This window comes from Canis lupus, chromosome 1, assembly GCF_048164855.1.
Source record: "Canis lupus baileyi chromosome 1, mCanLup2.hap1, whole genome shotgun sequence".
Classification (NCBI taxonomy): domain Eukaryota; kingdom Metazoa; phylum Chordata; class Mammalia; order Carnivora; family Canidae; genus Canis; species Canis lupus.
Window position 1 is genome coordinate 119,692,209 of NC_132838.1, and position 27,621 is coordinate 119,719,829.

The 27,621-nt window shown below is 53.1% G+C and overlaps 1 protein-coding gene across 1 annotated transcript; it reads left to right on the plus strand.

Moving 5' to 3' along the window:
* Nucleotides 1-3,745: 3,745 nt before the first annotated feature.
* Nucleotides 3,746-27,287, plus strand: SLC7A9 (solute carrier family 7 member 9). Its single transcript, XM_072782632.1, has 13 exons — nt 3,746-3,916; nt 4,533-4,651; nt 6,006-6,153; nt 6,372-6,614; nt 6,805-6,930; nt 7,163-7,262; nt 7,840-7,884; nt 8,329-8,452; nt 9,920-10,023; nt 15,682-15,778; nt 16,735-16,884; nt 25,244-25,418; nt 26,905-27,287. Exons 2-13 carry the CDS (start codon nt 4,556-4,558, stop codon nt 26,967-26,969), a joined length of 1,473 nt encoding a protein of 490 aa, XP_072638733.1. The 5' UTR covers nt 3,746-3,916; nt 4,533-4,555; the 3' UTR covers nt 26,970-27,287.
* Nucleotides 27,288-27,621: the final 334 nt, after the last annotated feature.

The window sequence follows — 27,621 nt, forward strand, 5'->3', positions numbered from 1 at the left end:
AGAGGCGAGCGCCCCCCATGGGCAGGAGGGGAGCGGCTGCGGGCGCGGCACAAGGGCCCCGGGACCTGGGCGTAGGGGGACAGAGCCCAGGATCCCCCCGCCCAGATGCAGCCGCCCCCCCAGCTCCTTCTGGAACTGGCTCTGTCGTCCTTCACAAAAAGCTTGTCCCCATCAAGGCCTGGGTGGCACCAGAGCCCGTGTGGCCTCGGGGGCTTCCGTGGAGCCCGGGGACCCTGGCGTGTGGCGGCCGCGCCCGGCCCTGGTCTTGGCACCCACCGAGCAGGGCCTCCTGAGGTCACCCTCGGGGTGCGGGGCCCGGCGCGGGGAGGCCTGAGGAACCACAGGAAATGCCTCCGTGCAGAAGGGCCTTCGGAGTCCAGCGAGGACGTGTCGCGTGGAGGGGCCCGCGGCGCCGGGACGGAGGCCCTGGTGTAGCCTGCAGAAACCGGGGGTCGGGCGAGGCGTGGACGCCCCAGACTGAGAGCCATGAGCGGGGCGCAGACGGAGGGAGCCCCTCGCAGCAGCCAGGCCTTGCCAAGCGTCTGGCACCCTCAGCACTGGGGTGACCCGGGACCGTCACCTCCCAGATTCCTCAAGCGGCTGGGCTCGGTGGGTGGGGTTCCCTCCCTCCAGGGGGACACACACGCCTAGGTGTTCCCAGATCCAAAGTCGGGGTCGCTCTGGGCAACCTGTCCTTTTTTTTTTTCCAAAAATTTTATTTATGTATTCATGAGAGACAGAGAGAGAGGCAGAGACCCAGGTGGAGGGAGAAGCAGGCTCCCTGCGGGGACCCCAATGTTGGGACTCGGTCCCAGGACTCAGGGGTCTCAGGATGAGCCCAAGGCGACACTTGGCCACCGAGCCACCCGGGCGCGCCTCCCCGTGGGTTCTCCGCGGGCTCCGCACCAGCAGTACGGACCTCGGTGTCCCGCATCCAAACGAGAAGCTAGACCCCAAGTCCTCCCCGCGTCCTCCCCGCGTCCTCCCCGCGTCCTCCCCGCGTCCTCCCCGCGCCCTCCCCGCGCCCTCCCCGCGCCCTCCCCACGCCCGCGGAGAGCCTGAGCCCGGCGCTGCTCGGAACATCCGCAGGACATTTTTGTGGGGATGTGTCCATTCTTTCCGGGTAAACCCCGAGGGCCGGCCTTGCTGCACCGCGGGAGCACGCGTGTGCTGAGCCGAGTGACGCGTCTCGGGCACCGAGGACAGATACCGCGGGGCTCCACGTAGGTGACGTGCTGAGCCAGAGTCCCAGGGACAGAGAGGATCCGGGGCGAAGGAGCAAACAGGGAGCTCGTGTGACAAGGAGGGAGGGAATTCCCGTGCTAATTTTTTTTTTAAATTTTTTTTTAATTTTTATTTATTTATGATAGTTACAGAGAGAGAGAGAGGCAGAGACACAGGCAGAGGGAGAAGCAGGCTCCATGCACCGGGAGCCCGACGTGGGATTCGATCCCGGGTCTCCAGGATCGTGCCCTGGGCCAAAGGCAGGCGCCAAACCGCTGCGCCACCCAGGGATCCCCCGTGCTAATTTTTTTATGGTGAGACTGTAAATCCTTGGCATTTAAGGACTCGGCACATTCCACTGATTCTTTTATATATATATATAAAATATATATATTATATATTATATATTAATTTATTCGTGAGAGACACAGAGAGGCAGAGACCAGGCAGAGCGAGGGGCAGGCTGCCTGCAGGGAGCCCGAGGCGGGACTCGATCCCGGGGCCCGGGGTCACGCTGAGCCCAAGGCAGCCGCTCCACCTCCACCGCGGAGCCCGTGCCCGGTTCCCCGCAGGTTCTCCCGCCTGGAGGGCAGCGGGAGGCCCGGGCTCTCTGCTCTCGCAGCCCGGAGGCCCCGAGCCCGGGGCGGCCGCCGCGGGAAGGCCCACGGCCCGCGGCCTCGACAGAAGGCAGTGTGAGAAAGGCGGCGGCAGGCCGGGACGGGTTGGAGCGACGACGTGGGGGCCTGAGCCTTCCTCCGGGGCTCGGAGGACCAGAGAGGCCAGGAGGCTGCGCAGCATGGGCTGGGGCCTGGGCTCCTGCAGAAGGGACGCGAAGACGCCGCACCACGTCCCAAACGGTAAGAAAAACGCAGACGCGACGCGGGTCCGTCTGCGCAGACCACAAGCACATTTGAGTGAAGGTCAAGAGCTTCCCAGAACCTTGAGAAATAGGGGGGGGTGCGAGAAGGACGGGTGCAAGGGGCCGGGAAGCGCCCGGAGGGGAACAGGCAGCGGGGGCCACCTGGGCCCTGGGGGGAGGGCTGGGCGCGCGAGGGGGGGCCAAGGTCTCCAGGAGCCCGGGCGGGGGGGGGTGGGGCACATCCAGATTGTCTCCCCTGAGTGGGGGCGATTTACGGAAGGAGGGGAACGCTCCCTCTGCCAGGGGAAAGCTGACAACACACGGCAGCCTGGGGAAGGAAGTGCTCCCCCGCGACCCCAGGGGCACGGAAGCGACTTCTCACCCTTAGCAAGTGCACACTCCGGGGCAGAGGCCCCAGAGGCCGGACCACGCCAACCCTGCACGCCCCACACTTGCGGCGGCCGTGGGGGCTGTGCGGGACCGGCCCCCCTCGAGATTCGGATCTGGGCGCCTGCGGAGAGGCTGAGCCACCCGTGGCCACCGGCCTGGTCTGGGCGTCGCCCTCCCACCCGCCACCCACCCTGCCCTCCTCACATGATTTCTGTTGAGAACAGCAGCCCTTTGGAGGCAACTTTGACCCCAGGAGTGTTCTGTGTTCTGCAGTGTTGTGCAGATACAGACGCGCCAGGGCCCGGCAGCCACAGGAACGGCCCTGTGGGGGGGCGGGGGGCACGGTGGGCAGGGGAGCGCGGACTCGCGGCAGCGAGTGTCCCAATGTCCTCCAGATGGCTTTGGGGACAGCCCTGAGGCCCTGCCCGCCCCACAGTGCTCCCTGGGGACCCCCTGTGGCTTGTCCTGCTCCTTCCTGTGACCTTTGGTCTCTATGTAAGATGCTGTCAGATTTAGCCCAGCGCGAAACAACGGAAACAACGGAGGAGGCGGTGGTGATAACAGTACAAAGCTCCCCGCTGAGAACGTATCTGGGACAAGGGATTAGAGCCGCCACCCGAGTCAGCCCTGGAGGGGAGGGACGGGAGGGTGGGTCTGTCCCCAGCTCCTCTGAGCACACTCGGACCTCTGGAATGGGGGGGGGCGTTGGCTGGAGCTCCAGGGCCTTCACATACTCCATTGTCTCTTGGGCTCAGTTTCCCCAGCAGGTTGGGGACATGCGCAGCCCCTTCTCCACCCCACGAGCCCATCAACACAGACTGGGGCCAAACGGAGCTGGGCGGCTGCAGGTGCAGACAGAGCAGGGCGGGTCCGCGGGGCCGGAGCCCAGTCACCCCCAAAGGGGAGCGGGAAAGACCCACCCACGGTCCTGCGGGCTTGGCACCCGCCCTGACCCGCAGCGAGTTCCCGGCCGGCGGTCCCCCCGGGTGCCGCCTGCCCCCGGCTGTAAATCTAGCTTATTAAGGCAATAAAAGGAGCTGGTTCCAAAGTTTATCCCCTCCGCTGCCAGTTTTTAGAGGGATCTCCTGACAAGATGCACCCGATGTGGGGGGGCTCTGGTTAAGGAAAGAACAGTGAGCGACAGCACGGGAACATCTGTGCGCAGGAACTGGCCTGTGCCTGGCCCTCCTCCCCTTGTGGGCGCGGGATCCAGGCTTCATTGCTGGAAGAAAAAAAAAAGAAAAAGAAAAAGAAAAAAGAAAAAGAAAAGAAAAGAAAAAAAAGAGGTGTTTAATAATTACCTTTATTGACCTCTGTACCTTCTGGCGTCCTCCACTCCTGGGCACAAGACATGGCCATTCCCAGGGCGCGTCTGTGCAGACGCGCAGACACAGCCGGCGGCCGAGCTGGGCAGCTCCCCGGGCACTGCGAGGGCGAGGAAAGGTAAGGCCGCAGGGCGGTGGGCAGCCCCCTCCCCCCAGGGCCTGGGAGGGACTTTATTTAGGGAAAGGGCGCAGGAAGGGAGCACCCCGGCTCGGCCTCGGGCTGATCCCCCCAGCATCTCGCGGCTGCTGTCGCTCAGCGCGGGAGCATCGCCGCCGCGGGGCTGCCCTGTGCCCGGTGCCTTCGCCTTGGACGTGACCATGGGCGATGCGTGCCGTCCTTGGACTCGGTTCCACCAAGGGTCTTCCAGGATGTTGTAAAATACTTCTTTTTATTTTTGGAAAAAAGTAAAAAGAGAGAGAGACAGACAGACAGAGACAGACAGAGAGAAAGAGAGAAATTGGACGTAGAACGACTTTGGGGTGCGCCGTTGCTGGCGAGCAGGGGCGGACAGCTTGGGGGGGGGCCCTGGGGGCTTCTGCGGCGCCAGAGCAAATGCACGGGAGCCCCTCCCCCGGGTCGGCCCGGACCCCGCACACCATCCCTGAGGGGTCGGCAGGTGCCCGTCCCTGCCCTAGCTGGGCGCTGCTGGTGGAGTGGAGCTGGGCACGGGGGGGCCGAGGGGTGCCCTGGCCTGGCCGCCACCACCGGGCTGGGCCGAGTGCTCTCCTCGCAGCCCCCCTAGGACCGGCGGGAGAAATGGAGGAGAACAGCCTGAGAAACAGGAGAGACGACGAGAGGTCCACGGGGAGCATCCAGGCCAAGGAACCCAAGACCACGAGTCTCCAGAAGGAGGCAAGTCCGTCCCCCCGCAGGGCCCGGGCGGCGAGCGGCGGCCCCGCGAAGCCCCCCGATCTCTGATTGGAAAGCACACCTCCAAGCCAACACTTCTGGGGGCTGAGCTCTTGCCTTCCGGCCCGTGAATCCTGCATTTTCTTTGTGAGGCTAACGCGTGGGTGCTTCGGATCACCGGGCGAGGGCCTGGACGGCTGGGGTCTGCTCGGGCCCGGGGGGACGGTCGGGGGGCCCTTCTGCCGTGGGCCGCCCCCTCTATAGGTCTCCACCAAGTAGCTGCCCCCGGCCTGTCCCTCAACATGTTCCTTCAATGATGGGAAACACGTTCCTTTGTAGGGAGTCGAGCAGGGGTGCGCGTGCGACATGGGTGGGGCGTGGGTGATCCTGTGAGATGGACCGCAGTAGTGGCTGGACTGGGGGGGCCTGCGCCCCAGGGGCGGGGGGCAGTGTCCCTCAGGGGCTGGAAGGCAGGGGGGCTCCACGCGATTAGAGGGGCGTGGACGGTCGGCTTCGGGGGGTCAGGGGGCGGCGAGGGCCCCACTGGCGGGCTGGGCTGTGCGGGCGGCAGGGGCCGGAGGAGGGACGGGGGCTGGCTCGGCTGCCTGCGAGCTGGCCTGGGGTCTGGGGTCCCTAGGGGCTGGCTAAGGGGTGTCGCTCCCCCTGAAAAGCACCGAGCTGACCCCGGGGTGTGTCCTCCACTCGTTCCTAAACTGGGGGCAGCTCCGGTGAGTGCAGACCTCAGCAGGAGGAAGGGTTCTGGAGGTTTCCCGCGGCCCCGGGGTCAATCAGCCTAACAGGCCCCTGCCCCGGGGTCAATCAGCCTAACAGGCCCCGAGGGGAGAAGAGCCCAGGCCGTCCTGCCAGCGCCCCGGTCACTCCCTGCCAAACCGCATCAGAGCTCGGCGGCCTCTGGGTGCTTCTGTCCTGGGAGGCCCCTGGGTCTCCCCCTGCACCCCCCCCGCCCCCGCTCCCCAGGAGGCCCCTGGATCTCCCCCTGCACCCCCCTTCCCCCCTGCTCCCCGGGAGGCCCCTGGCGCAGACCAGGGCCCTGACTTCTCTGCTCAGTCAGCCTTTAAACCCATCTGGGCGTCTGCGCCGCTTTGTCAAGGGCAGTCGGGGGTAGAGGTCGGGGCACCGCCCAAGCCAGGGGTGCTGCGCGGGGACTCCCGGGGAAGCCCCATCACCCGTCTGTCCTCCGCACTCTCCTCTGTAAAATGGGCGTGACGGGGGCCTGCCTGACTCACCTGCCGGCCGTGGTGACGGTGCTCGGGCTTGACGGGAGCTGGGCCGGCAGTGGTGGGAGGGGGCTGCGCTTGGGGGGGGCGCCCTAACCGCCCTCCGTGCCGCATCCCAGGTGGGCCTGCTCAGCGGCATCTGCATGATCGTGGGCACCATCATCGGCTCTGGGATCTTCATCTCCCCCAAGTCTGTGCTCAGCAACACGGAGGCCGTGGGGCCCTGTCTCATCATCTGGGTGGCCTGTGGGGTCCTGGCAACACTGGGTAACGAACACGGGCCTCCCTGGGGAGCTTCCCCGAGGCAGGCGGGCACCCTCCGCACCCCGGCCCGCGCTTGCTGGGGTCCCGCACAGCACCTGTGGGGCACGAGTGCAGACCGGCCAGAGAGCCGAGGGGGCCCGGTGGGGTGGCCCCAGAAGTGGGGGGGCTCCCCGGGAGCAGGGCAAGGCCTCACCCTCGCCCCACGCCTCTCTGCGTTCCAGGCGCCCTGTGCTTTGCGGAGCTCGGTACGATGATCACCAAGTCGGGGGGCGAGTACCCTTACCTGCTGGAGGCCTTCGGGCCCATCCCCGCCTACCTCTTCTCCTGGACCAGCCTGTTCGTCATAAAGCCCACCTCCTTCGCCATCATCTGCCTCAGTTTCTCCGAGTACGTCTCTGCGCCCTTCTACTCAGGCTGCAAGCCCCCCGAAGCTGTGGTGAAGTGCCTCGCGGCCGCTGCCATCTGTAAGTACTCGCAGGTGACACCCGGGTCATCCTCGCCTGGGGCCCGGCCGTTTCCGCATCGCGGGGCTCCGAGGTCCCCGCCAGGCACACCTGCCAATGGGGCGGCTGCGAGGGCAGCTCCGGGCCCCTGGGAAAGGAAGGGGGGTGCTGGGCCCGGGGGCGCCGTCACCCCCGTTCTGGCTCTTCCCAGTGCTCATCACCACCGTGAACTCGCTGAGCGTGCGGCTGGGGAGCTACGTCCAGAACGTGTTCACGGGGGCCAAGCTGGTGATCGTGGCCGTCATCATCATCGGGGGCCTGGTCCTCCTGGCCCAAGGTGAGCGCGCCCCGGGGCGGGCAGGGCGGGTGCCACACGGCTGGGCCTCGTCCCCCGCGGCCTGTCCCTCGGGGAGCCCGGCAGGGGTGCCAAGGGGCCGCTCTGGATTCCCGGCCTTTCGGAGCTCGCGTGATAACCTGAGGTCACGGCGGCGCCCTTCGGTCGTGGAGATGCCGCGGGGTCCCGGTGCGGTCCTCTGACACCCACAGTTCGCTGTCTGGCTTCATTACAGGAAATACAAGGAATTTCGAGAATTCTTTCGAGGGCGCGAAGCTGTCTGTGGGCGCCATCAGCCTGGCCTTCTATAACGGCCTCTGGGCCTACGACGGCTGGTAGGCTCGCTGGGACGGGCTCCTGCAGAAGCCCCGGGGCTCGGGGGGCTCATGTCCACACGCCCCTCGGTTCGTTCGCCCTCCGAGCCCGCAGGCCCGAGACCCCTGCCCCTTCCGCGGGCCACACGGTGGCCGAGGCTGGGCCCCGAGGGGGACACGGAGACGGGCGGGCGCCCGACTAGGCCAGAAGCCTCCGCAGCGCGTCCACCCCACGGCGGAGATGCGAGGTCCTGCCCGTGTCGTGTGAGGAAGAAGCCTGGCCCCCGCCCGTCACCCTGGCCTTTCCCTCCCGCAAAACCCTCCAGGTTTCCCAAGCAGCCTGGGGACCCGTTGCTCCCGAGGGTTCTGGAAAATTTTCATGATTCCCAGAGAGCAAAGGCCTATCGCTTGACAGACGTGCAGACCTCGCAGTTGGGGGGGGGGGGGGACCGTCACGGGCTTTCTCTGAAAGAGATCACCCTGAGGCCCCGCGGGAGAACCTTCTCCGGAGAGTCTCCAACGAGACGCTTGGGTTGTGTTGCACGCGCGTAAGCAAGGAAGGCCGAAGGAGGTCACTCGCGTGACTTTTCCCTCCTAGGAATCAGCTCAATTACATCACGGAAGAACTCAGGAACCCTTTCAGGTGAGAAAGCAGAGTCGGGTGGGGGGAGCGGGGGCCCGCAAGCCCGCTTGTCTCCCCGAGGAAGCGGGGCCCCTTCCTGCTGTGCTGGCTCCCCCCAAGCCCATTCCCACCGGTGGGAGCGCGGCTTTGCTCCGGGCGGTGCGGGAACCCCCACTTTACGTCAGGCTGAGTTTGAATCAGGTGAATCAGGTGACGTCCCACTTCTCCGCCCCGGAGCCTGAGAGTGGGATGGGTTTTGTCTTTTGTTTTTTCCTCAGTTGACAACCCCGGGTGGGGGTGGGGGTGGGCCTCCCGCAGCGGCTGGGACCCCGGCCCCCCACGGGGACAGGCTGGCTGGGGCGGAGGGATGGGGCTGGCGAGAAAGGACAGGACAGGACAGGAACCGCAGGCTCGCGGAGCTCCCACGGGTGCTCTGCTCTGACCCTGGGTCCCTGCCGCTCCCAGAAACCTGCCCTTGGCCATCATCATCGGGATCCCACTGGTGACAGGCTGCTACCTTCTCATGAACGTGGCCTACTTCACGGTCATGACCCCCACCGAGCTCCTGCAGTCCCAGGCGGTGGCCGTGGTGAGTGCCCAGGGCCCGGGGCCGGAGGCTGCTGGGCTCCGGGGCAAGTCCTAAATGCCCAGCCGAGGTGCCCCGGGGAGGGGGGGGCAGTCATCGTCTAGGACTCGGGGCAGAGGCAGCCGTTGGGGGCAGCAGCAAGGACGTACCCGAGGACAAAGGCTGTGCCAGCGGGTGGAAGGTTCTGCCTGGGGCCTGGGCTCTGGCACTGGGCGCAGGGGGCATAGGGCCGAGTTTGCCCCGGGGTCGGGGTTTTCATGGATACAGGCGAGGAAGTGCAGGGGAGGGATCAAAGGGCAGGATTATACTGTGGGGGGGTCTCGACGGCAAGGGGATGCATGTGGGTGCCAGTGGGAGAGGCCGGGGGTCCAGGCGCTGGAGGCCTCGTGGGGCGGGGGCGGGCCAGGAAGGGAACTGCAAACGGGCGACGGGGGTGGGTGGGGAGCGGGGGGAGAGGCCGTCTCGGGTACGATGAGGTCATGGGCCATGAGGACAAGTGGCTGGGGCGCGGGGAGAACAGGGTCACGCTGAGTGAGGGGTGAGCGGGAAGCCAGGGGTGTCGGGAGGACAGTGAAATGACAAGCTAGGACGGTGGGAGGTGGAGAGGACATGTCTGCCTCTCTGTGTCGGGAGGTCGTCAGTAAAGTGTCCCTCAAACCAAGGAGGCACTTGGACCAAAGACGAAGCACTGACTCCCTACGGTCTGTACACGGTTCTGTTCAGAGTAACAGGTGGAGGTAACAGGTGGAGGTTGATCCAGGCTCAGGGCCTCCTCAGTTCTTCTCTGCGAAGAACTGGACCTTAGTCCCCAGATTTTATGGAGTGAGGTGGTGTGCAGAAGGGCACCATGGTGGCATCAGAGGGGGAGCGTGCACCCCACAGATGGCCAACCTTTCTCTAGAGCTTGTGGCTGCTCCCGTGTGTCAGGAAGGGGAAAGACTATGCTCTAAATGGAGTCCCGGGAGCCAAACCGAGCCTCCCTGCATCCCGACCATGGGTGGCATTTCTAAGCTTTGCATATTAATCCCCAAGTCGCTGGGAACACTTAGCCCCAGGAGAGGTCACCCTGCAACCATGAGCAAGATGGTCAGGAGTGGAGTTAGTATTGGTCGCTTTCCTCTGGGAGGGGAAGAGGCTATGTCGTTCTTCTCCGAAGCGGTCAAGTGGTCGTGTAGGTCCTCCTCCCCTGAGGGGAGTCAGAGGCCAGGCCCTGGGGAGGCCCAGCAGCTTCCTCGGGTGGAGTGTGCAGGTCCCTCAGGATTCCTGTGCTGGGCAGCCCCGATGGCTCAGGGGTTTAGCACCTGACTTCAGCCCAGGGCGTGATCCTGGAGACCGAGGATCGAGTCCCACGTCGGGCTCCCTGCATGGAGCCTGCTTCTCCCTCTGCCTGTGTCTCTGCCTCTCTCTCTCGTGAATAAATAAATAAATCTTAAAAAAAAAAAAAAAGGATTCCTGTGCTGCTCTCTGCAGACGTTCGGTGACCGCGTTCTCTACCCGGCCTCCTGGGTGGTTCCCCTGTTCGTGGCCTTTTCCACCATCGGTGCTGCCAACGGGACCTGCTTCACGGCGGGCAGGTAGGGAACCCCAGCACTCACTTGGTGTGGGGGTGGGGGCGGGGAGGCCAGAGGGCACCAGAGGCCCATCAGCACTCGAGGAGGGACCAGCCTCAGGACAGAAGCCCTCAGGGCCCTGCTGGGCTTACACCTCACAGCATAACAGAAAACTGGAATTTGAATAAAAACATAAGAAAACCCAAAGTCCAGGAAAGAGAGCAAAACGTACGGCCGAGCTTGTGCACCGGTGCTGGGCATGGTGGCCCCACCCTGTGCTCCTCAGCGGCGGGGGCAGTGCTGTCAACGTCACACAAGGCAGGATGCGGGGACATGGGGAGATACGCTGGTCCCGTTTATTGCCTACTGAAGTCTCTTGAACGTCTTCCCCCGTGACTATATATGTAATGGAGACCCGAGAGTAACCTTCTGGGCTCTCGGGCCACGGGAGTCTGCCACTTACCCCGACGGTCTCGGTGGCAGCATGAGAGCAACCGGCACAGTTCTGTTCCTGTCCCACATTCTGATAATGTGGGATTATTATCCCACACAAACCCACATCGTCTGCCGGCCCCGCCAGCCCCGTGGACCCTCCCGGCCTGGAGACCGTCAGCAGCTGCATCGTATTCCAGTTGACCCAACGTCACACAACCTCAGCTCACGGCCCCAGTGGGGGGTTGTTCTCTTAAACACTGCCACAGGGAACATTCTGGAACACATCTTTGTCCATTTGCCCGGTGTCCTGCATGGATTCATTTGCGAGGGCGGAATTGCCAAGGAGGATACAGTGGACGTGTTTGAGGACCGCAAAACCATCCTTCGCGGCGCTGTGTCGAAGCACAGATGGTGCCAGTCCAGCAACTTCCCTTCTTCCAGAGCGTTCGGCTATTTCTGGATCCTTGGCATTTCTGTACGAATTTGAGAACCTGCTTGTCAAATTTTGCTCAGGGCCGCCGTGAATCTGTAGCTCAATTTGGAGAGGGCTGCCATCTTCGCTAACCGTGTTGATCGCTCTAACCCGAGGGCAAGGACCCGCTCCCTTTATTTAGGTCTTCAGTTTTTTCCAAAATGTTTTTTCTTTTCTTTCTGCAGTAGTTTCAGTATGTGGCTCTTGCATACGTTTTGTCACGGTCATCCCAAAACATTTCATATTTTGGGTGGCTCGGTTGGTTGGGCATGTGTCTGCCTTCGGCTTGGGTCACACAGTCCTGGTGTCGGGATCGAGCCCGGGCCCGCTCAGTAGGGAGCCTGCTTCTCCCGCTCCCTCTGCTCCTCCCCACCCGCTTGTTCTTTCTCACTCACGCGCTCTCTCTCTCTAAAAACAACCTTCATATTTTGTGCTACTGTAAATTTTTTTTTAAATGTCAGTCCCTGGTAAGTTTGTTGCTAATACACAGGAACACGATTTCTTTTTTTTTTTAATATTTTTTTTCAATTTTTATTTATTTATGATAGTCACAGAGAGAGAGAGAGAGAGGCAGAGACACAGGCAGAGGGAGAAGCAGGCTCCATGCACCGGGAGCCCGATGTGGGATTTGATCCCGGGTCTCCAGGATCGCGCCCTGGGCCAAAGGCAGGCGCCAAACCGCTGCGCCACCCAGGGATCCCCAGGAACACGATTTCAATAGCTCTCCTGAGGTGTAAACACCGTTAAGTCTCACTTGGTAATTATACAATTCGATGATTTTATTATGTCTATAAAGCTGTGCAAATAGCCTCACATTCCGATTCTAGAACATTCCCATCATCCCCAAAAGTTCTCTCCTGCCTGACTGCAGCTAGCCCCTGCTCCCCGCCGCACCGGGCCTGGGACTGTCTCCGACCTGCTCCAGTGTCTGTTAACCTTGCCTTTTCTAGACATTTCATTTAACTGGCGCGATGCAGGGTGTCCTTTGCATCTGGCTTTCTTTCACTTGGCATGTTATTTTTGAGGTCCACCCATGTCACAGCACGTATCTGCTCATTCCTTGCAACGGCTGGATTTCCGTTGCGCGGAGCCACCGCCTTTTGTCTATCCATTCTCCAGTCGCTAGAGGTTTGCGCTGCTTCCAGTCTGGGCCATTTGAATGCCCACTGCGCACGTTCACACACGTGTGTGTTCATTCTTCTTAGGTAGATTCCTAGGAGTAGAATTTCTGGCTCCTACAGTAAATTTGTGATTAACTGTTACAGAAGAAACTGCTTAACTGTTTCCTAAGTGACTGTTCCATTTTGATTTCTGGAAGCAATGCATGAGCATCCCAGTTTCTCCACATCCTAACGTTTGGCATGGTCTCCTTGATTAGTCTTTCTCGTGGGGATAAGTCACGTCTCTGTGGTTTTAACAGCATTTCCCTAAGGACTCCTGATGCTCCTGAGCATCTTTTCATGTGCCGGGTAGCCATGCATATGTCTTCTGATGAAATGTCTACTCAAATCTCTTCTCCACTTTTTCATTTGGGCTGTTTGTCATCTTAGTGAGTTGTAAGAATTCTTTATACAAAAAAAAAAAAAAGAGAGAATTCTTTATACATTATGGATACAAGCCCTCTCTCGGGTATCTGACTTGCACATACACTTTCTCTCAGTCTGTGACCTGTCTTCTCATTTCTTACTGGTGTCTTGGAAATGTGTGTGTTTTTAACTTTTTTTTTCCCCACATATCATGCTTTTGTTGTCATCTCTAATAGCCTTTGCGCAACCCAAGATCACAAAGAGTTTCTTTTCTGTTTTACTTTAGAAGTTTTATAGGTGTAGCCCTCACATTTAGGTTTACGGCCCATTCTGCATTAACTTTGTATAATTGGATACCTGTGCAGCTTGGGGGTTGGCCAGAATTATGAATTATGTGTTGGGTAGAATTTTTGTGGGGCCACATCCAAGATTCTTGCTTCCTGGGGTCTGAGTTTTCCATGTCGTGTAGACAAACCTCCCTCCTTTCAAGAATATCCACTCATGTTTTCTCCTAGCATTTTACATTGGCTCTTTGATCAATTTGGAATGCATTATTTTTTGGAATGCATTTTGATATGAGGCATAAATCTCACTTTTCTCCCTCAAGCATCTACCTGTTGTCCCAATATTTTTTATTAATAGTCCGTCGTTTCCCTCCTGGTTTGAATACCACTATTAGCATGCCCATCTGGGCCCTGTCCTATCCCTGTGCACAGGGACGCCTCATAGCCCCCCCCACCCCCGCCATGTACCATCTGGAAGAAACGGTGCCTCCCTGTCAGTGGTTGGCTCCCCCTTGCCTACTCAGCCCTCCAGCCGCACTTGCAATGATTGTGTCCAGTTCCAAACGTCCCGCTTGCTTTATGAGCCCATGGAATTTACGGAGAGGTTTGTGAGTGCTGAGGGGTTTAAAGTGTGAGGTCCCAGCACCCCTGCAACCTGTCTCCCTCTGGCAACTCCTTTCCTCCCGGTGTTAACTGGCTTGTTCGGGAAACTAACTTGATACCATGTTTATGTCTTTTTCAAAGTTCAGATACGTAGTTTTAAATAGACGAGCCCTTTCGGACTTTGTATTCCTGACTTCTGATTTTATGGTGGTGTAGTCAGAGTGAGGGATCTTTATGATCTCATTTCTTTGGAAGCTTTACGCCTTCCCTTGTGGCTGACTGCAGGTTTTAAAAATGCTTCTTAGGGTCTTGAAAATAAGGTGTATTGTGTTCTAGTCACCTTGATTTCTCTATCATCGTCAAGCCCGTGCCTTGACTCTTCAGATCTTCTGCTCTCAGTGGATTTGTCAAGTTTGGCCTTCTACGTTTCAAGGGCTCCCGGTTTTCGTATCTTCTTGGCAGATGGCTTCCATTTTCCACAGGAACTCATTTTGCCTTAAATTCTGTTTTGTCCAATATTGATATTGAGGACCCTACAGGCTCAGGGCTGCTGCTTCGGGTAGCATGTTCATCCATCCCTTGTCTCTTCCCCCCTCGGCCTTGGGGGGCTTTGGCTTGTGTCTCTTTCAACAACCCCCCAGGGCATCTCTGGCCTGGATCTACAATCTACGCGATCATCATCATCTGATCCCATCTGATGGGATTCCTGTTACAGTGGGATTATCTCCAACATACTGTGTTTTCATAGCTTAAAAAAAAAAATCTTAGCCTGACTTATTATCCATCAAATGCCTTTTCTTTTCTCTCCTGATGTGGAAGTTTTCTTTCTGTTCTTTTAGCAATTGCCCTTAAAATTTAACTCAAATACCTAACAGAGGCTATAAACATCTCCCTTCTCCTCCCTCTCCGGCAAGGGCTCTCTCTCCCTTTCGCTACGTCCGGTAGATCAGCTGCACCTTGTCTATAAACCCTCCCCTCCAAGAAAAGTTCATCATGATAAGAATTGAAAACGTGTGTACTTACATCCATATCAACGTGTCTTACTGCTGTTTCCTTCACATCGCATCTTCAAACGACTCCTGAGTTCAGTTTCTTTCTGTTTGTTGGAGTAGATTTAATAGTTTCCAATGAGGATCGAAGAAGAGAAAATGTGTCGTAGTCCCTGTTCACCTGCAAATATATTTATTTTGCCAGGAGTCCTGAACGATGGCTTAGCTATACAGCCCCGGAATCTGAAAACCGATTTCCCAGGTTGCTTTGAAAATATTCTCGTGCCATGTCTGCTGTTCTGGTTGTCCTCATTTTGTAGTTCATCTTTTAAATTTGGAAGCTTTAAAAAAATGTTTTTTTCCTTTCACTGTGATGTTTGTATCTGGGTATGTTTTTTATTTAGAACTGGGTTTAATTTAAAAGCTGTTTTTCAGTTCCATGGAAGCTCTCTGCTTTTCTTCAAGTTTCTCTTACCCCATTCAAGGAACTCGGGGGGCTCCCTGTTTCTTCTCTCAATTTCCTGTCTACATTTTGCATTTGTCTCCGCTTCATAACTCAGGTCTATTTTTTTTTTTAAAGATTTTATTTATTTAGAGAGTGTCCGTGCAAATGGAGAGTGGGGCAGACAGAGAGGGAGAGAGAATCCCAAGCCGACTCTGCACTGAGCATGGAGCTCGAGGTGGGACTAGATCCCAGGGTCCCAAGAGCTGAGCCGAAATCAAGAGTCATATTGCCCAACCTACTGAGCCATCCAGGTGCCCCTCTCAGATCTATTTTTTTTTTAAGATTTTATTTATTTATTCATGAGAGACACACAGAGAGAGGCAGAAACATAGGCAGAAGGAGAAGCAGGCTCCCTCCCAGGAGCCTGATGCCGGACTCAATCCCACTACCCCAGGATCATGACCTGAGCCACAGACAGATGCTCAACCACTGAGCCACCCAGGCATCCTTTTTTTATTTAATATGGAAATCCTGTACAGCTTGGGTTTAGGAAGTGCCAGGCACCTCTGTGCTTGCTTCCGTCAGGTGTTCCAAGCACTGGGGTCCACTGGCCCTGGACTGGTTTTTCTATTATGTAAGAGCATAATTCTGAGGACACAGAGTAGGAGTCTCCTCCTGAAAGGTCCTTTCCAAACCCCAAGCCACCCCCATGCTCTCCCCTGTGTAGCTGACCCTCAGTACCAGGAAGCATGGCTCTCAGGTGCGTTTAACCACCTACTTCCCCCAAATTCACTCAGCTCCCTGAGACCGACTCCCACTGACCACACCAGGTGCCCTTGAGTCCCTTCCTCCGTGGCTTTGGTGGGGAAGCCCAGTGGTGGCACCACAGACTGCGTGCCCATCCATCCCTCTCCTCCTGCTCTTTCAGGCTTGTGTACGTGGCGGGCCGGGAGGGCCACATGCTCAAAGTGCTCTCCTACATTAGTGTCAAGCGCCTGACTCCAGCCCCCGCCATCATCTTTTATGTAAGTATGAATTCTGGTGTCAAAACACCCCCTTCAAGGCCGAGAGGCTCTGGAGTAAACCAGTATCACTAAGCCCAGTGGTTTCCAAATGGCCCCGGCTCCCTTTACTCCTCCACATGAAGTAGGTGCACTAAGAAGCCTATGACCGCTCCAACAGGTTGCCCAACGTCTGTTCCTTGTTCTGAATTTGTCTACGAAAGACACGGACTCTCCCAACTTTCTACCCTCCACAGTCCTTACATGTACATTCGTATGTCTGGGTCCCTGGTAATAACTGTACAAAACCCCACCAGCTTCCAGGGAAGGAGAATATGCCACTTTATGAGGTGGCTCCGGATCACTGCTTCTCATTATGGCCCAACAGTTCAGACGTCACGGCATCCCTGTGCAGTGGAGGCCCTCTGACATTCTCTAATTGGAGTTTCTCAGTGGAGGGACGGTCCTTTGTTGTGTGGCACCCCCTACGGACCATGCAAGCCCAGCCTCGGGGCCAGGCTCCTTCCACCCCACAGGAGAACCACTGCTGTCCATCAGCCCACTCCCTTTGAAGATTAGGGGAGGCCTCACACCACACCGCCCAGGCCGTGCAGCTCAGGCTGGTCAAGACCAGGCTGAACCAGGCTGAGTGTCACAGCTCGGGCTCCTTTGCCCTGATGAAGACTCTCTGGCAGAAAAGCTTATCATCAGGGAGCTGGTGGGATGTACATGCATATTTTGTTCTGTCGCCGCTTAAAACTGCAACTTCAAAGAGTCACACGTTTCCAGGTCCTCTCCGTCACGGAGAACACTCATCACGGCCAAAGGCTGGGTTCACTCCAGCTAGAAGGGGATTCATGGGTTCGTTCATGCCGACAGGTTCATCCACAGGAAACGCTGCTTCTTCGACCTCCTGAGAGGTGACAGGGATCCTGTTTTTATGCACCAGTGACCTAAGAATCCACTCTTCCTTCCTCTAGGGCATCATAGCGACTATTTACATCATCCCCGGTGACATAAACTCGTTGGTCAATTACTTCAGTTTTGCTGCGTGGCTCTTTTACGGCCTGACGATTCTGGGACTGGTTGTGATGAGGTTCACAAAGAAAGACCTGGAAAGGCCTATCAAGGTAGGTCTTGTGCCCCAAATGTCACAAGCCGCTTTGATTTCTTGAAACGGTTTAAAAATACCTACCTTAAAATCTGTTTCCAACCTGACTCTACTCCTCTTCCCTTGAACATCATCGTTTAGGGTGGAGTTTGCGCCTGAATTCTGACCCACACCCATTTCCGTGCGGGCAACCACTAATAGTCTACATCTGCAAACTGGGGTTCCCCGCCACCTCCCTGCGCAGCCGGGGTGGGTCTATGTGCCAATGCGACAAAGAACTTATTTTGTTTATGTTAGAGGCTTTTGTTTTGTTAACAGCTGTACTACTGAACAAATGCAGATGTAGGAACGAGGTAGGAAAGCTGAAGGCTTAAACAGGACAAGAACAGGATAATGTCTTTGGCTTTAGGATTTTGTTTCAAAAATGTGCCTAGTGGTCTTTCTGACAGTTATCTGGACTGTCACCAAGTCTCTGGAGCCAGCTGAGACATGGGGTTTAGAAGTCCCACCTCAATCAGGTCATCTGGCAGGCAAAATCATGACGGTAGAATAGATTTCTCATCTGCACAAAAATCCCTTAAATAAGGAAAGAGGATTTGAGAGAAAATATCAAAAATAGGGGAAGAAGTGCCCTAACACATGTAGAACTGGAATCCCTGAAGAAGCAGCAAATAAAAGCAACAGAATTCTTTTTTTTTAAGGGTTTGTTTGAGTGAGGGAGAGTGCAAGCATGAGTTGGGGGAGGGGCACGGGGAGAGAGAGAATCCTCAAGCAAACTCCCTGTGGAGCTAGGAGCCCAACATGGGGCTCAACCAATTGAGCCAACCAAGCACCCCAAGGCAACAGAATGCTTTAGAACTGTAATTCAAGAAACATTTCCTGGGACAGGGGGGAGAGTGGGAGGGGGACCATGAAAGGAGGGGACCAGAACCAAAATTCTGGAAGGTATATGACATCACTGGAGAATCAGCTAGAAGGAGCAAGAGGGAAATATGTTCTGATTAAATTACGGAACTTTGAAAGATCATGCTTTGGGTGTCCACTGCCCCTGTCATGCCCTCCCTCCACCCCAATTCACTTATAAAGTTAATGTAGGTATTAGGATTCTCATCAGCGACACTTCATACCCTGAGACAATGGGGCACATGTTTAGGGTATTCAAAGAGAGAAAATATAAGCCAAAGGCTTTATGTCCAAATTGACCTCGAAGAATAAAGCTACCAAGGGGCGTCTGGGTGGCTCAGTTGGTTGAGCAGCCAACTCTTGGTTTCGGCTCAGGTCATGGGCTCATGGTTGTGAGATCAAGCCCCGTGTTGGGCTCCGTGCTCAGCAGAGAGTCCGGCTTGTGGATGCTCTCCCTCCCTCTGCCCCTCCTCCCCATACTCTCCAACAGGTGCGCTCTCTCACTCTCTCTCTCTCCCTCAAATAAGCAAATCTTTAAAAAAAGAATAAAGTTACTAATATGAAACACCTCAAGGCATGGATTGTTACATGAAACCCTCAGGAGGAATCACCTAGAGAACAAGCTTCAGAAACCAAAAAGTCAGTGGCACAAGGTGAATACACTTAACTACAGAACTGGACTAAATGATACGAGATAAAGGGGACACAAGGATGCAAACATCGAGCACTGACAATATCATACGACAAAAATGGAAGGGAAAGCGTATGAAAGCGTGCCAGTTAAGGAAAGCATGCCTAGGAAACTGCCCCAGGCTACCATCTAAAATTAGGAGGAGGAAAGAGAAGACTCCCTAGCTAATACTATTACTGCTTATTATAGACAATGTATAGAAAAGAGGAGAGTGAGCTGTGATATTTACTATTTATAATGGCAACTCTGAGAACAAAAACAGCATTTATAGACCCCAAAAGATAGATCCAAAATAAATAAAGACATACAAACATGTGCGCATGCGTATAAGACCCCGTATCATAAAAGACCCTCTATATAAAGACTCCAATAGGGAAACAATCAGAATATCTTCCTGGTTAACATTTTCTTGGTAGAATGCATATTAGGGTTTTTTGTTTGTTTTTGCTTATTAGTTTTTAACATCCCAAAACTTTCTAGACTCTATAAATCTATAAACCTCTTTATACTCCTATTTCTACCTGCTAGCTATGTGGGGAAATTAATATTACTCAATTACATTTAACTTTCAATTATGGTTTTAGTTTATAATTATTAGTTATTTAGTTATAATCATTATAGGTTCTATTTAATATTTATTAAATCAGTATTTAAATCCTCAAATATAATAGAGAAATGTTTCAAGTTGGGCTCCAAATCCAACACGAGTCAGAATCGTGCGTAGGCACACTGACAAGTGAGAGTCACGTGTCACTCTCACGTTGGGGGGCCGTGTCACCGCATTCATGGTAACCACTTGTTCACAACTGTACTAACTGGTCAGGGGGAAATCACTTTTAAAGCAGTTACTACTTCTTGGTATGATGCATGTTGGGTATTTACATGCATTTACTGTGTTTAAGCTGTATTTAAGGACACTGGTTGGGACTGTGATACATGATCTTTTCTCCCCATTTAAAATAAGAGAAATGGGCCTCAGGTGAGAGTTTTCCCACAGAATGTCACTCGTTAAGGGTAGAAAACTAACAATAAGTAGAAGCCTGCATAGAGGACTGTAAAACAGTGTGGAGCAAAGACTGGTCAGTTACACTGATAAACTGGTTTATTCAGTTTATTTTTTTTAAATTGTTTTAAAGATTTGATTTATTTATTCATGAGAGACACAGAGAAGAGGCAGAGACACAGTCAGGGGGAGAAGCAGGCTCCATGCAGGGAGCCCGATGTGGGACTTGATCCCAGGACCCAAGAACACGCCTGGGTGGAAGGCAGGTGCTAAACCGCTGAGCCTCCCAGATGCCCTGGTTTATAGAGTTTAAATGAGCCTAAATCAACCATTAAAGGGAAAAGATTTTTCAGGCAGGTTTACAAAGGATAGACAATATGTAGAAAAGGGTAAGCAAAGACAGAAAGGAGAAGCAAAAGGATAAGCAAAGGAGGATAAGCAAAGACAGACCAAGCAAAGGAAAATAATACTCAGAAAACAGGGGTTGTGATCCTATCAGAGGAGTACTCAGGCACAAGACACTCACTTCAGTGTCTTTAGTGATGCTAATGGCCAAAATTCACAGTAAAGAGATGGCAGGCATGAAAACCTATTCACCGAATCACACAGAGGTCATTTTTATGAAGCAGAAACTGTAGGAAGTACAAGGAGACACACATACAGACTTTAAAGTGTCTCCCTCAGTCCAAGACAGATCCAGACATCTCACTAGTACAAGTGACAAGCCCTGAACAGACCACGGCAGATCTTAGAGACCCGTCCAGGCTCTGAGTCCCCAAAATAGCAGGCGCATATGGGACATGTCTGAAAATTGACAAATGCCACAAAGAAAACCTTGATTAAAAAAAATTAGGAATAAAGACCAACCACATTCTCTGTCTATAATGCAATGAAACAGGAAATTATTTTTTTTAAATCAAACTTTTCAGTCCAACAAATAGGAAATGAAGGTATATAAATTCCTAAAAATAACAGTAAGACATGATCTATGATCAGTGCTTTGAGGAAGTTTTACTGCATTAAATACAGCAATCAAAATGAAAACAAATAGGCAACTCAAAAAGCAGGAGAAAGAACAACAAAGAAAATCAAAAGAGTGCATAAGGAATTAATAAACAAAAAAGAATTTAAGATTGCTAGTCAGATTATCTGGTTTTTGGAATTTCCCTGAGAATTCGGATTCTGACAGGGTTAGTTTTAGTAACTTTTCATCTTCCCAGAAAATTGTCCATTTCATCAAATTTATCTACATAGAGTTGTACAAATTAGTTTTATGATTTTTAAAAAAATTCTTATGTTCTGGAGATGATTTCACCATTTTTATTTATTTATTTTTAAGATTTTTATTTATTTATTCATAGAGACACAGAGAGAGAGAGAAAGAGGCAGAGACACAGGCAGAGGGAGAAGCAGGCTCCATGCAGGGAGCCCGACGTGGGACTCGATCCAGAGTCTCCAGGATCACACCCCGGGCTGCAGGCGGTGCTAAACCGCTGAGCCACCGGGGCTGCCCAATTTCACCATTTTTATTTGTGTGTTTGTGCTTCCTCTCATATTTTTAAAGGTTAGCTACAAGGGTGCCCAACTGGCTTGGTTGGTAGAGCATGTGACTCTTAATCTCAGGCTTGTGAGTTCAAGCCCCATGTTGGGTATAGAGATTACTTAAAATCTTTAAGGAAATTAAAATAAAAGGTTAGGTATAGGTTGCTTTACTAGTTTTTCAAATTATTTCTATCAACAGGGTGTCTGGGTGGCTCAGTCAGTTAAGCATCTGACTCTTGATCTCAGCTCAGGTCTTGATCTCAGGGTCATTTTCTATCAACTATAATATTGATACCAAACCTTAGAAAGCACAGAAAAGGGAAAAAGAAAAAAATCACAGACTAATCTCATTTTTGAATATTGATATAAAAATCTTAAATTGTTTAACAAACAGAACCCAATTACATTTAAAAGATAATATCCCATGACTAAGTCACATCTGCAAGGGCGGCAAGGATCACAAAACCTATTAATTACGGATTTAATTCATGGATGGATACATTTCACTGTATTAATATATCTATGGAGGAAAACCCTATAATCACCTCCTACAGATTACAAAATTCGCCAGATACAATTCAACATACACTACTGATAAAAACACAGATAGGAATTGATAACTGTTTCCTTAGCATGAACACACACATACCCCTTCAGCAAAAAGCTAACGGCTATTGTAATTGAGAAGGTGGCACTAGAGGGATGTCCTCAAGAATACCTTCCGTTTCAGCTCTCATGTAGCTGCATTTTGGAGACTGTGGCAAGGCAATTAAATAAGAGAAAGCGGGATCCCTGGGTGGCGCAGCGGTTTAGCGCCTGCCTTTGGACCAGGGCGCGATCCTGGAGACCCGGGATCGAATCCCACGTCGGGCTCCCGGCATGGAGCCTGCTTCTCCCTCTGCCTATGTCTCTGCCTCTCTCTCTCTCTCTCTCTGTGTGACTATCACAAATAAATAAAAAATTTAAAATAAATAAATAAATAAATAAATAAGAGAAAGCAATTCAGAGCATAAGAATTAGAAAAGGCTTTTTAAAGTCTAAAACTCCCTCCTTTCAAAGATACATTGTGCCTCTGTAACATCCAAAAGAATCAAAGAAAAAAATACATGGAAATACGGTAAAATAATGAGACATAAATGCGCCTGGATGGCTCAGTTGGTTAAGGGTCCGACTCCCGATTTCAGCTCAGGGCTTGATCTCAGGGTTCTGAGATCGGGCCTCACACTAGGCTCCATGCCTAGCATGGAGCCTACTTAAAAAAAAAAGAAAAGAAACGTACTGAAATCAATAGCCTTTATTTATAAAAATGACACCCAATTAAGAGATAACAAAGAGAGCACCTTATTCCCCAAAACGAATAATAAACAAGTGCCTAGCCATAAACTTTATAAGAAGTGAGGCCTCTGAGTTGTAGCAGTGGAATTCTTTTGAAACATAGAAATGGGTCAGTTGAACAAGTGAAAATCCTTACATGTTCTTAGGAAAAATAGCATCATAAAGATTTTACAGGTTTTTTGTTTTGTTTATTTAGAGGGGGAGGTGTGGGGGGGAGATGGGGTACTGGGAGATCTCAAGCAGACTCCATGCGTAGTGCGGAGCCCAACCTGCAGCTCTATGTCATAATCCTGAAATCATGACCTGAGCCAAAATCAAGAGTCAGACACAACTGACTGAGCCATCATGTGCCCCAAGATGTCACTGTTTCTTAATTTAGACATTTAAAAAATATATTTTATTTATTTACTCATGAGAGACACAGAGAGAGAGAGAGAGAGAGAGAGAGACAGGCAGAGGGAGAAGCAGGCTCCATGCAGGGAGCCCGATGTGGGACTCGATCCGGGGTCTTCAGGATCACGCCCTGGGCTGAAGGTGGCGCTAAACCGCCGAGCCACGGGGGCTGCCCTAATTTAGACGTTTAATGAGACCATGATACATCTGATTTTTTTTTCTAGAGTTGCAGGAGTTGATTACAAAGTTCAGTCCGATGCAAGACTAGCCAGCAAAACAGAAAAGAGGATATTTTTTTTCTTCAGAAAAAAGGATATTAAAACATGAAGGTTCTGAAATGTAAATATTATGATGCTGATGCATAAAGAAAATATAAATTATATAAATTGCTTTGTAGTCCAGAAATGGGGAAGGGATCTTTCCTAGGACTCAAAATCCATAAGCAATAAGGGGAAAATGGTGACAAACATAAAACCCCAACAAAATAAAAATTTAGGCATTCAGAAAAAGAGAAGAAAGTTAAAAATGCACATGCATACCAGATGGGGAAATAATCCTTGCAATAATGTCACAAAACGGGGGCTACTATCCTTAATTTAAAGAGTTCCTAAAATGGAGATGGGAATTATCGACACCTAAAATGGACAGAACATATAAACAAACAAAAAATATGGAGAGACAGCTCAGAAACTGCAATGACTCTTAAAAATGAAGCAAATGAAACCCAGCAAGCACCCCCCCCATAGGAGAATGCAGGCCACAATTCTGATGAGGTGCCGCTGCTTGCCCATCCGACGGGCAGATCCCACGCTCCAGCCACTCCCCATCTTGGAGAGGTCACGGGGGTGGGGGTGGGGGGGTGGTGGCAGCCCACTTCCTCCCACGTGGCGTCTGAATACAAATGGAATAGCTGCTGTGAAGGCAGGGGGACTGCTCAACGTCTAGCAAAATTACACTTGCACTTATCTTTTGTCCCAGCCACCCCCTTTTGGGGTAATCTACCCCCAAGATGATACTGGCAAAAGTATGAAATACACACAAGGGTATTTACTGCAGCAGTAACTGTATTCAAGAAAAGCTCCACCCAACCCAAAAGTCAATCCATGGGAGGCTGGTGGAGTACATTTTGAGACGTCCACAGAGTCGAGTGGGATGCAGCTGTAAAAGATGGAGGGGTGATACTCTGTGTGGCGGGGGCACCATCTCTGGCATATATTCATAGGAAAAAGCAAAATGTAAAACCATCAATCTTGTATTTGCCAGCTTTTATATGGGGGCGGTGAAAGAGGAGTGTGTGCCTGATGGTTGAGCTTTTATGTGTGTGTTTATTCTCAGAAATAAATGATGGAAGGATAAAGCAAGATCAATCAGAAGTTTAAAATTATAGTAGTTTAAAATTTAAGATAAAAGGGGAAAAAAAACAAATCCGCAAAAAACGAAAACAAAGTAAGAAACCTTACTCTGCGATGAGGAAAGGAAAGGACAACACCACACAGAGAAAAAGTCAAGTGCAGTTTTTTGAATGAACCTCCCTTGTGGGTTATGTTCGGAGGTTAAAAAGAGCTACAAGAAATCTTACTCTTCATACCACACTTCCAGTAGTGGTCGTACTGGCACAGTTATTTTGTCTATTTATTATGGGCATGTTATAGGGTAAAGCAGGTAAGGAATTTTGCCAAAGCCATTAAGAAATAAGGTTTTCAGAAGCATAAGGAAAAAAAGATCTAAATCTAAGGGGGAGAAAAATGCAATGAATTGGAAATATCAGTATGAACTTGCCAATTTTTTCCCTTCTTGGAAAAAAAATATTTTCTGTCTGTCCCTAAGAACCGTGAGTACCCCAGCCCCCCAGCTTATGGTTTCTAAGTGCCATTTCCAGCTAAGAGTGAACAGCTCCCTGGAGAAGCGGGGGGAGTCCAGATCTGGTGGCTCTGGCTTCCTCCCCGGCCCTTGAGCCCACTGGCTGGAAGGATCGTCACCTTGGCGAGCGGAAGTGGGACAGAGGGGCATTCAGGGCCCCGCGACGTGCTACCAGGGGAAGCACACTGCTCCAACGACGAAGCATCCTTGCCCCCAGATCCACTACCCTTGTGCAGGGACAGAGGAGCGAGTTCTCGGGCAAAGCTAGAATTAAGACCCTGTAAAGGGTGAATCATCCAATTCCTACAACAAGCCAGTGACAGGGGAAAAGGGGGAAAAGGGAGGGAGAGGGAATAAACATGTTAAAAACAAAAAGTCCTCCTCAGGACTTGGAGGAGGACATGTCCCAAATGTTTCACAGGTAAAATGACACCATATCTGACATTTACTTTAATATTCTAAGGAAAGGGGTGGGGGAGGTAGATGGGATAAAATAAGATTGGCAAAATTATCTCGAAAGTACAGAAATTGGAGGACCGGCACACGGAGTTCGTAGACTTCCTGTGTCCGTGTTTTGTCTTGGACGAAAATCCTCAGGATGTAGGTGAATGCCCGTGGCCGCATCCTGACACCCTGTGGTTCTGCCGGCAGGTGCCCATTTTCATCCCCATCTTGGTGACCCTCATCTCCGTGTTCCTGGTCGTGGCCCCGATCATCAGCAAACCCGCGTGGGAGTACCTCTACTGTGTCCTATTTATACTGAGCGGCCTTATCTTTTACTTCCTGTTCGTCCACTATAAGTTTGGATGGGCTCAGAAAATCTCGAGTAAGTACCAGCCGAGGGGCTGCCGTGTTAGCGAAGCTCGGACAGGCGCAGCGGCCCGCGACCCCCGCCCCGGCCCGATGCCACCAAGACTGTCTTATCCCAGGAGCTCACGCAGTGACCCGAGGTCACCTTCTCCTCCGTGTGACACCTCTGGGGGCCACCTGCGGCCTCTGCCTTTGCTCCCGTCAATTACTGTAACGAGTAGGAAGGGGAACCACCATCGGCTTTTCTTTTTTCTTTTTTTCTCATTGTAAAATACGCGTAACATCGACCGTCCCGACCATTTTTAAGTGTACAGTTCGGTACCGATAAGTATGTCCACATCGTTGCGCGTGCAGCCTCCAGAGCACTTCCCATCCAACCACTTCCTTTTCCCGCCCCACAGACAGCATGTGAGGCCCAGCAGCAGCCCAGACACAGCCAAACCAGGACAGTGGGGACGAGGGCCCGAATTGGGCTGCGCAGCGTCACTGCGGGTGTATACAGCAGTCACCTAATGCTTACTGAGTCACTGTGGTTGGAAATCTGCCTCTGCTCCTTCAGCTTCTCCTCCGAACAGGGAAGCACAACCAGGCCCTCAGGCACCTCTCTGGGGTTTACTTACACAAATGCAACCCAGAGAGACCTACAAGGTTCCAGGGAGCAAAACCCAACTGGGTGGGGGCGCGGCTGACCCTGAGACTTTGCACCGGGAATGCCCTTCTCTGGCCTGGGCGGCTCGGCCCCTGGCTCAGCCCCTGGCTCGGCCTGCAGGCCTGCCTCACTGGTACTACGGGCGACGCGGAATCTGTTCCATGTTGACCAGCAAAGTGAAGCCAAACCCAAAATAGGGCTTTATTACTTCTACTGGGGATTTTTCCTTTCCTGGAAGAGCAATCCCCACCGCCTAATCTCTTGACTCTGATGGAAGCCCTAAGTGGAGAGACAGTTGCAGGCACACGACGGCAGAAAGGAAAGTACGTGTGTCGCTGTGAGAACCGACGTGTCTGAGCATGAGCTGAGGTTTGATCCCACTGATAGGGAATCTAGCCACGCTCCGGGGACGTGGGCTGAAGGGAGAGCCACCCTGGGGGCCACTTCCCAGTAAAGCCGTAGGAACCTGCTAGCTATCTTTACTGCCACCAAACCACGTCCTCTGGGGAAGATGCACGACTCCCTTCTCTGTCCGTGTGCAATGACCACTCACCGAGAGCTGAATATTTAGTCCACGGTCACCGGGCCTGCATCCTGCTTAAAATCTAGATCGTTTGTTCACCTTCTTAGTTCCAGCTTCCAACAGTTTTCGTAGGGAGCAGCTTGGCTGGGTTTTCTAAAGCCGAGCAGTACCACCTGCTTTGTAGCTTCGGGTTGGGAGTCGTCCTGGCTGGGCTCTCGGGACACAGCCCCGTGTGCGGGGCAGGGACGGTATTACTGCTCCCCGGGAAGCAAGCGAAGCCAGCTTCTCATTCCAGTTCTCTAACCGCACTCTGACCGGCTTTTCTTCCAGAGCCCATCACCATGCACCTGCAGATGCTGATGGAAGTCGTGCCGCCGGAGGAAGCCCTGGAGTAACAAGCTCGGCCTCCCAGAGCCAAGTCCAAGTTGCGATAAATTTATTTTTGTAAGCAATATTTGTGGTTATTTCTTCCTGATGTTTTCCGTAAGAAAAAAAGAACTGTATTCGGATGTTCATGATACTGTTGTTTTTAGATATCCCCGGTTCTCTGGGCAGGGGTTCTAGAGAGAAGTGACAGGTGTTTGCTGAAGTTAGCGGGTGAAGACCTCACCTGACGGATGGCTGGTGGCCAGGCTCAGAGGCTGCCACCTAGGCTGAGACTCTTTAACGGGGGCAGGCACATCACACCACTTCAATAAAGGGTGTTCTTTCAACTCTGTGATCAAGAAGATACATATATATATATTTTTTATATAAAATAGGTGACACTTTTGCTTTGGTTGAAATAGATTTTTAACATACTAAGTGCAAATGTTTTACTGCCTCCCCCACCGCCCCCACCGAAGTACTGAACCCCTATATTTTACCCAGGACGTAGGAGGTGGGTCTGCCCCAGGCTGGTGTCAAGGGCCAACTGCAAAGCTGAGCACCCAGAGCCGCCTGCAGCCTGCTGCCCACGGCCGGCACCACGATCAGTGGCCAGCCTCGCAGCCCCCCCAGCCCCAGCCCTTCCCGGCACTCTGGTCAAACCAGAAAGGGCAGTAGTGA

What these genes read in the sequence shown, in the direction of transcription:
- SLC7A9 (XM_072782632.1), top strand. Translation starts at nt 4,556, where the DNA reads ATGGAGGAGAACAGCCTGAGAAACAGGAGAGACGACGAGAGGTCCACG. An exon ending in CCTCGCGGCCGCTGCCATCT is followed by an intron (nt 6,615 to 6,804) that starts GTAAGTACTCGC and finishes GGCTCTTCCCAG; the next exon opens with TGCTCATCACCACCGTGAAC. An exon ending in ATGGGCTCAGAAAATCTCGA is followed by an intron (nt 25,419 to 26,904) that starts GTAAGTACCAGC and finishes CTTTTCTTCCAG; the next exon opens with AGCCCATCACCATGCACCTG.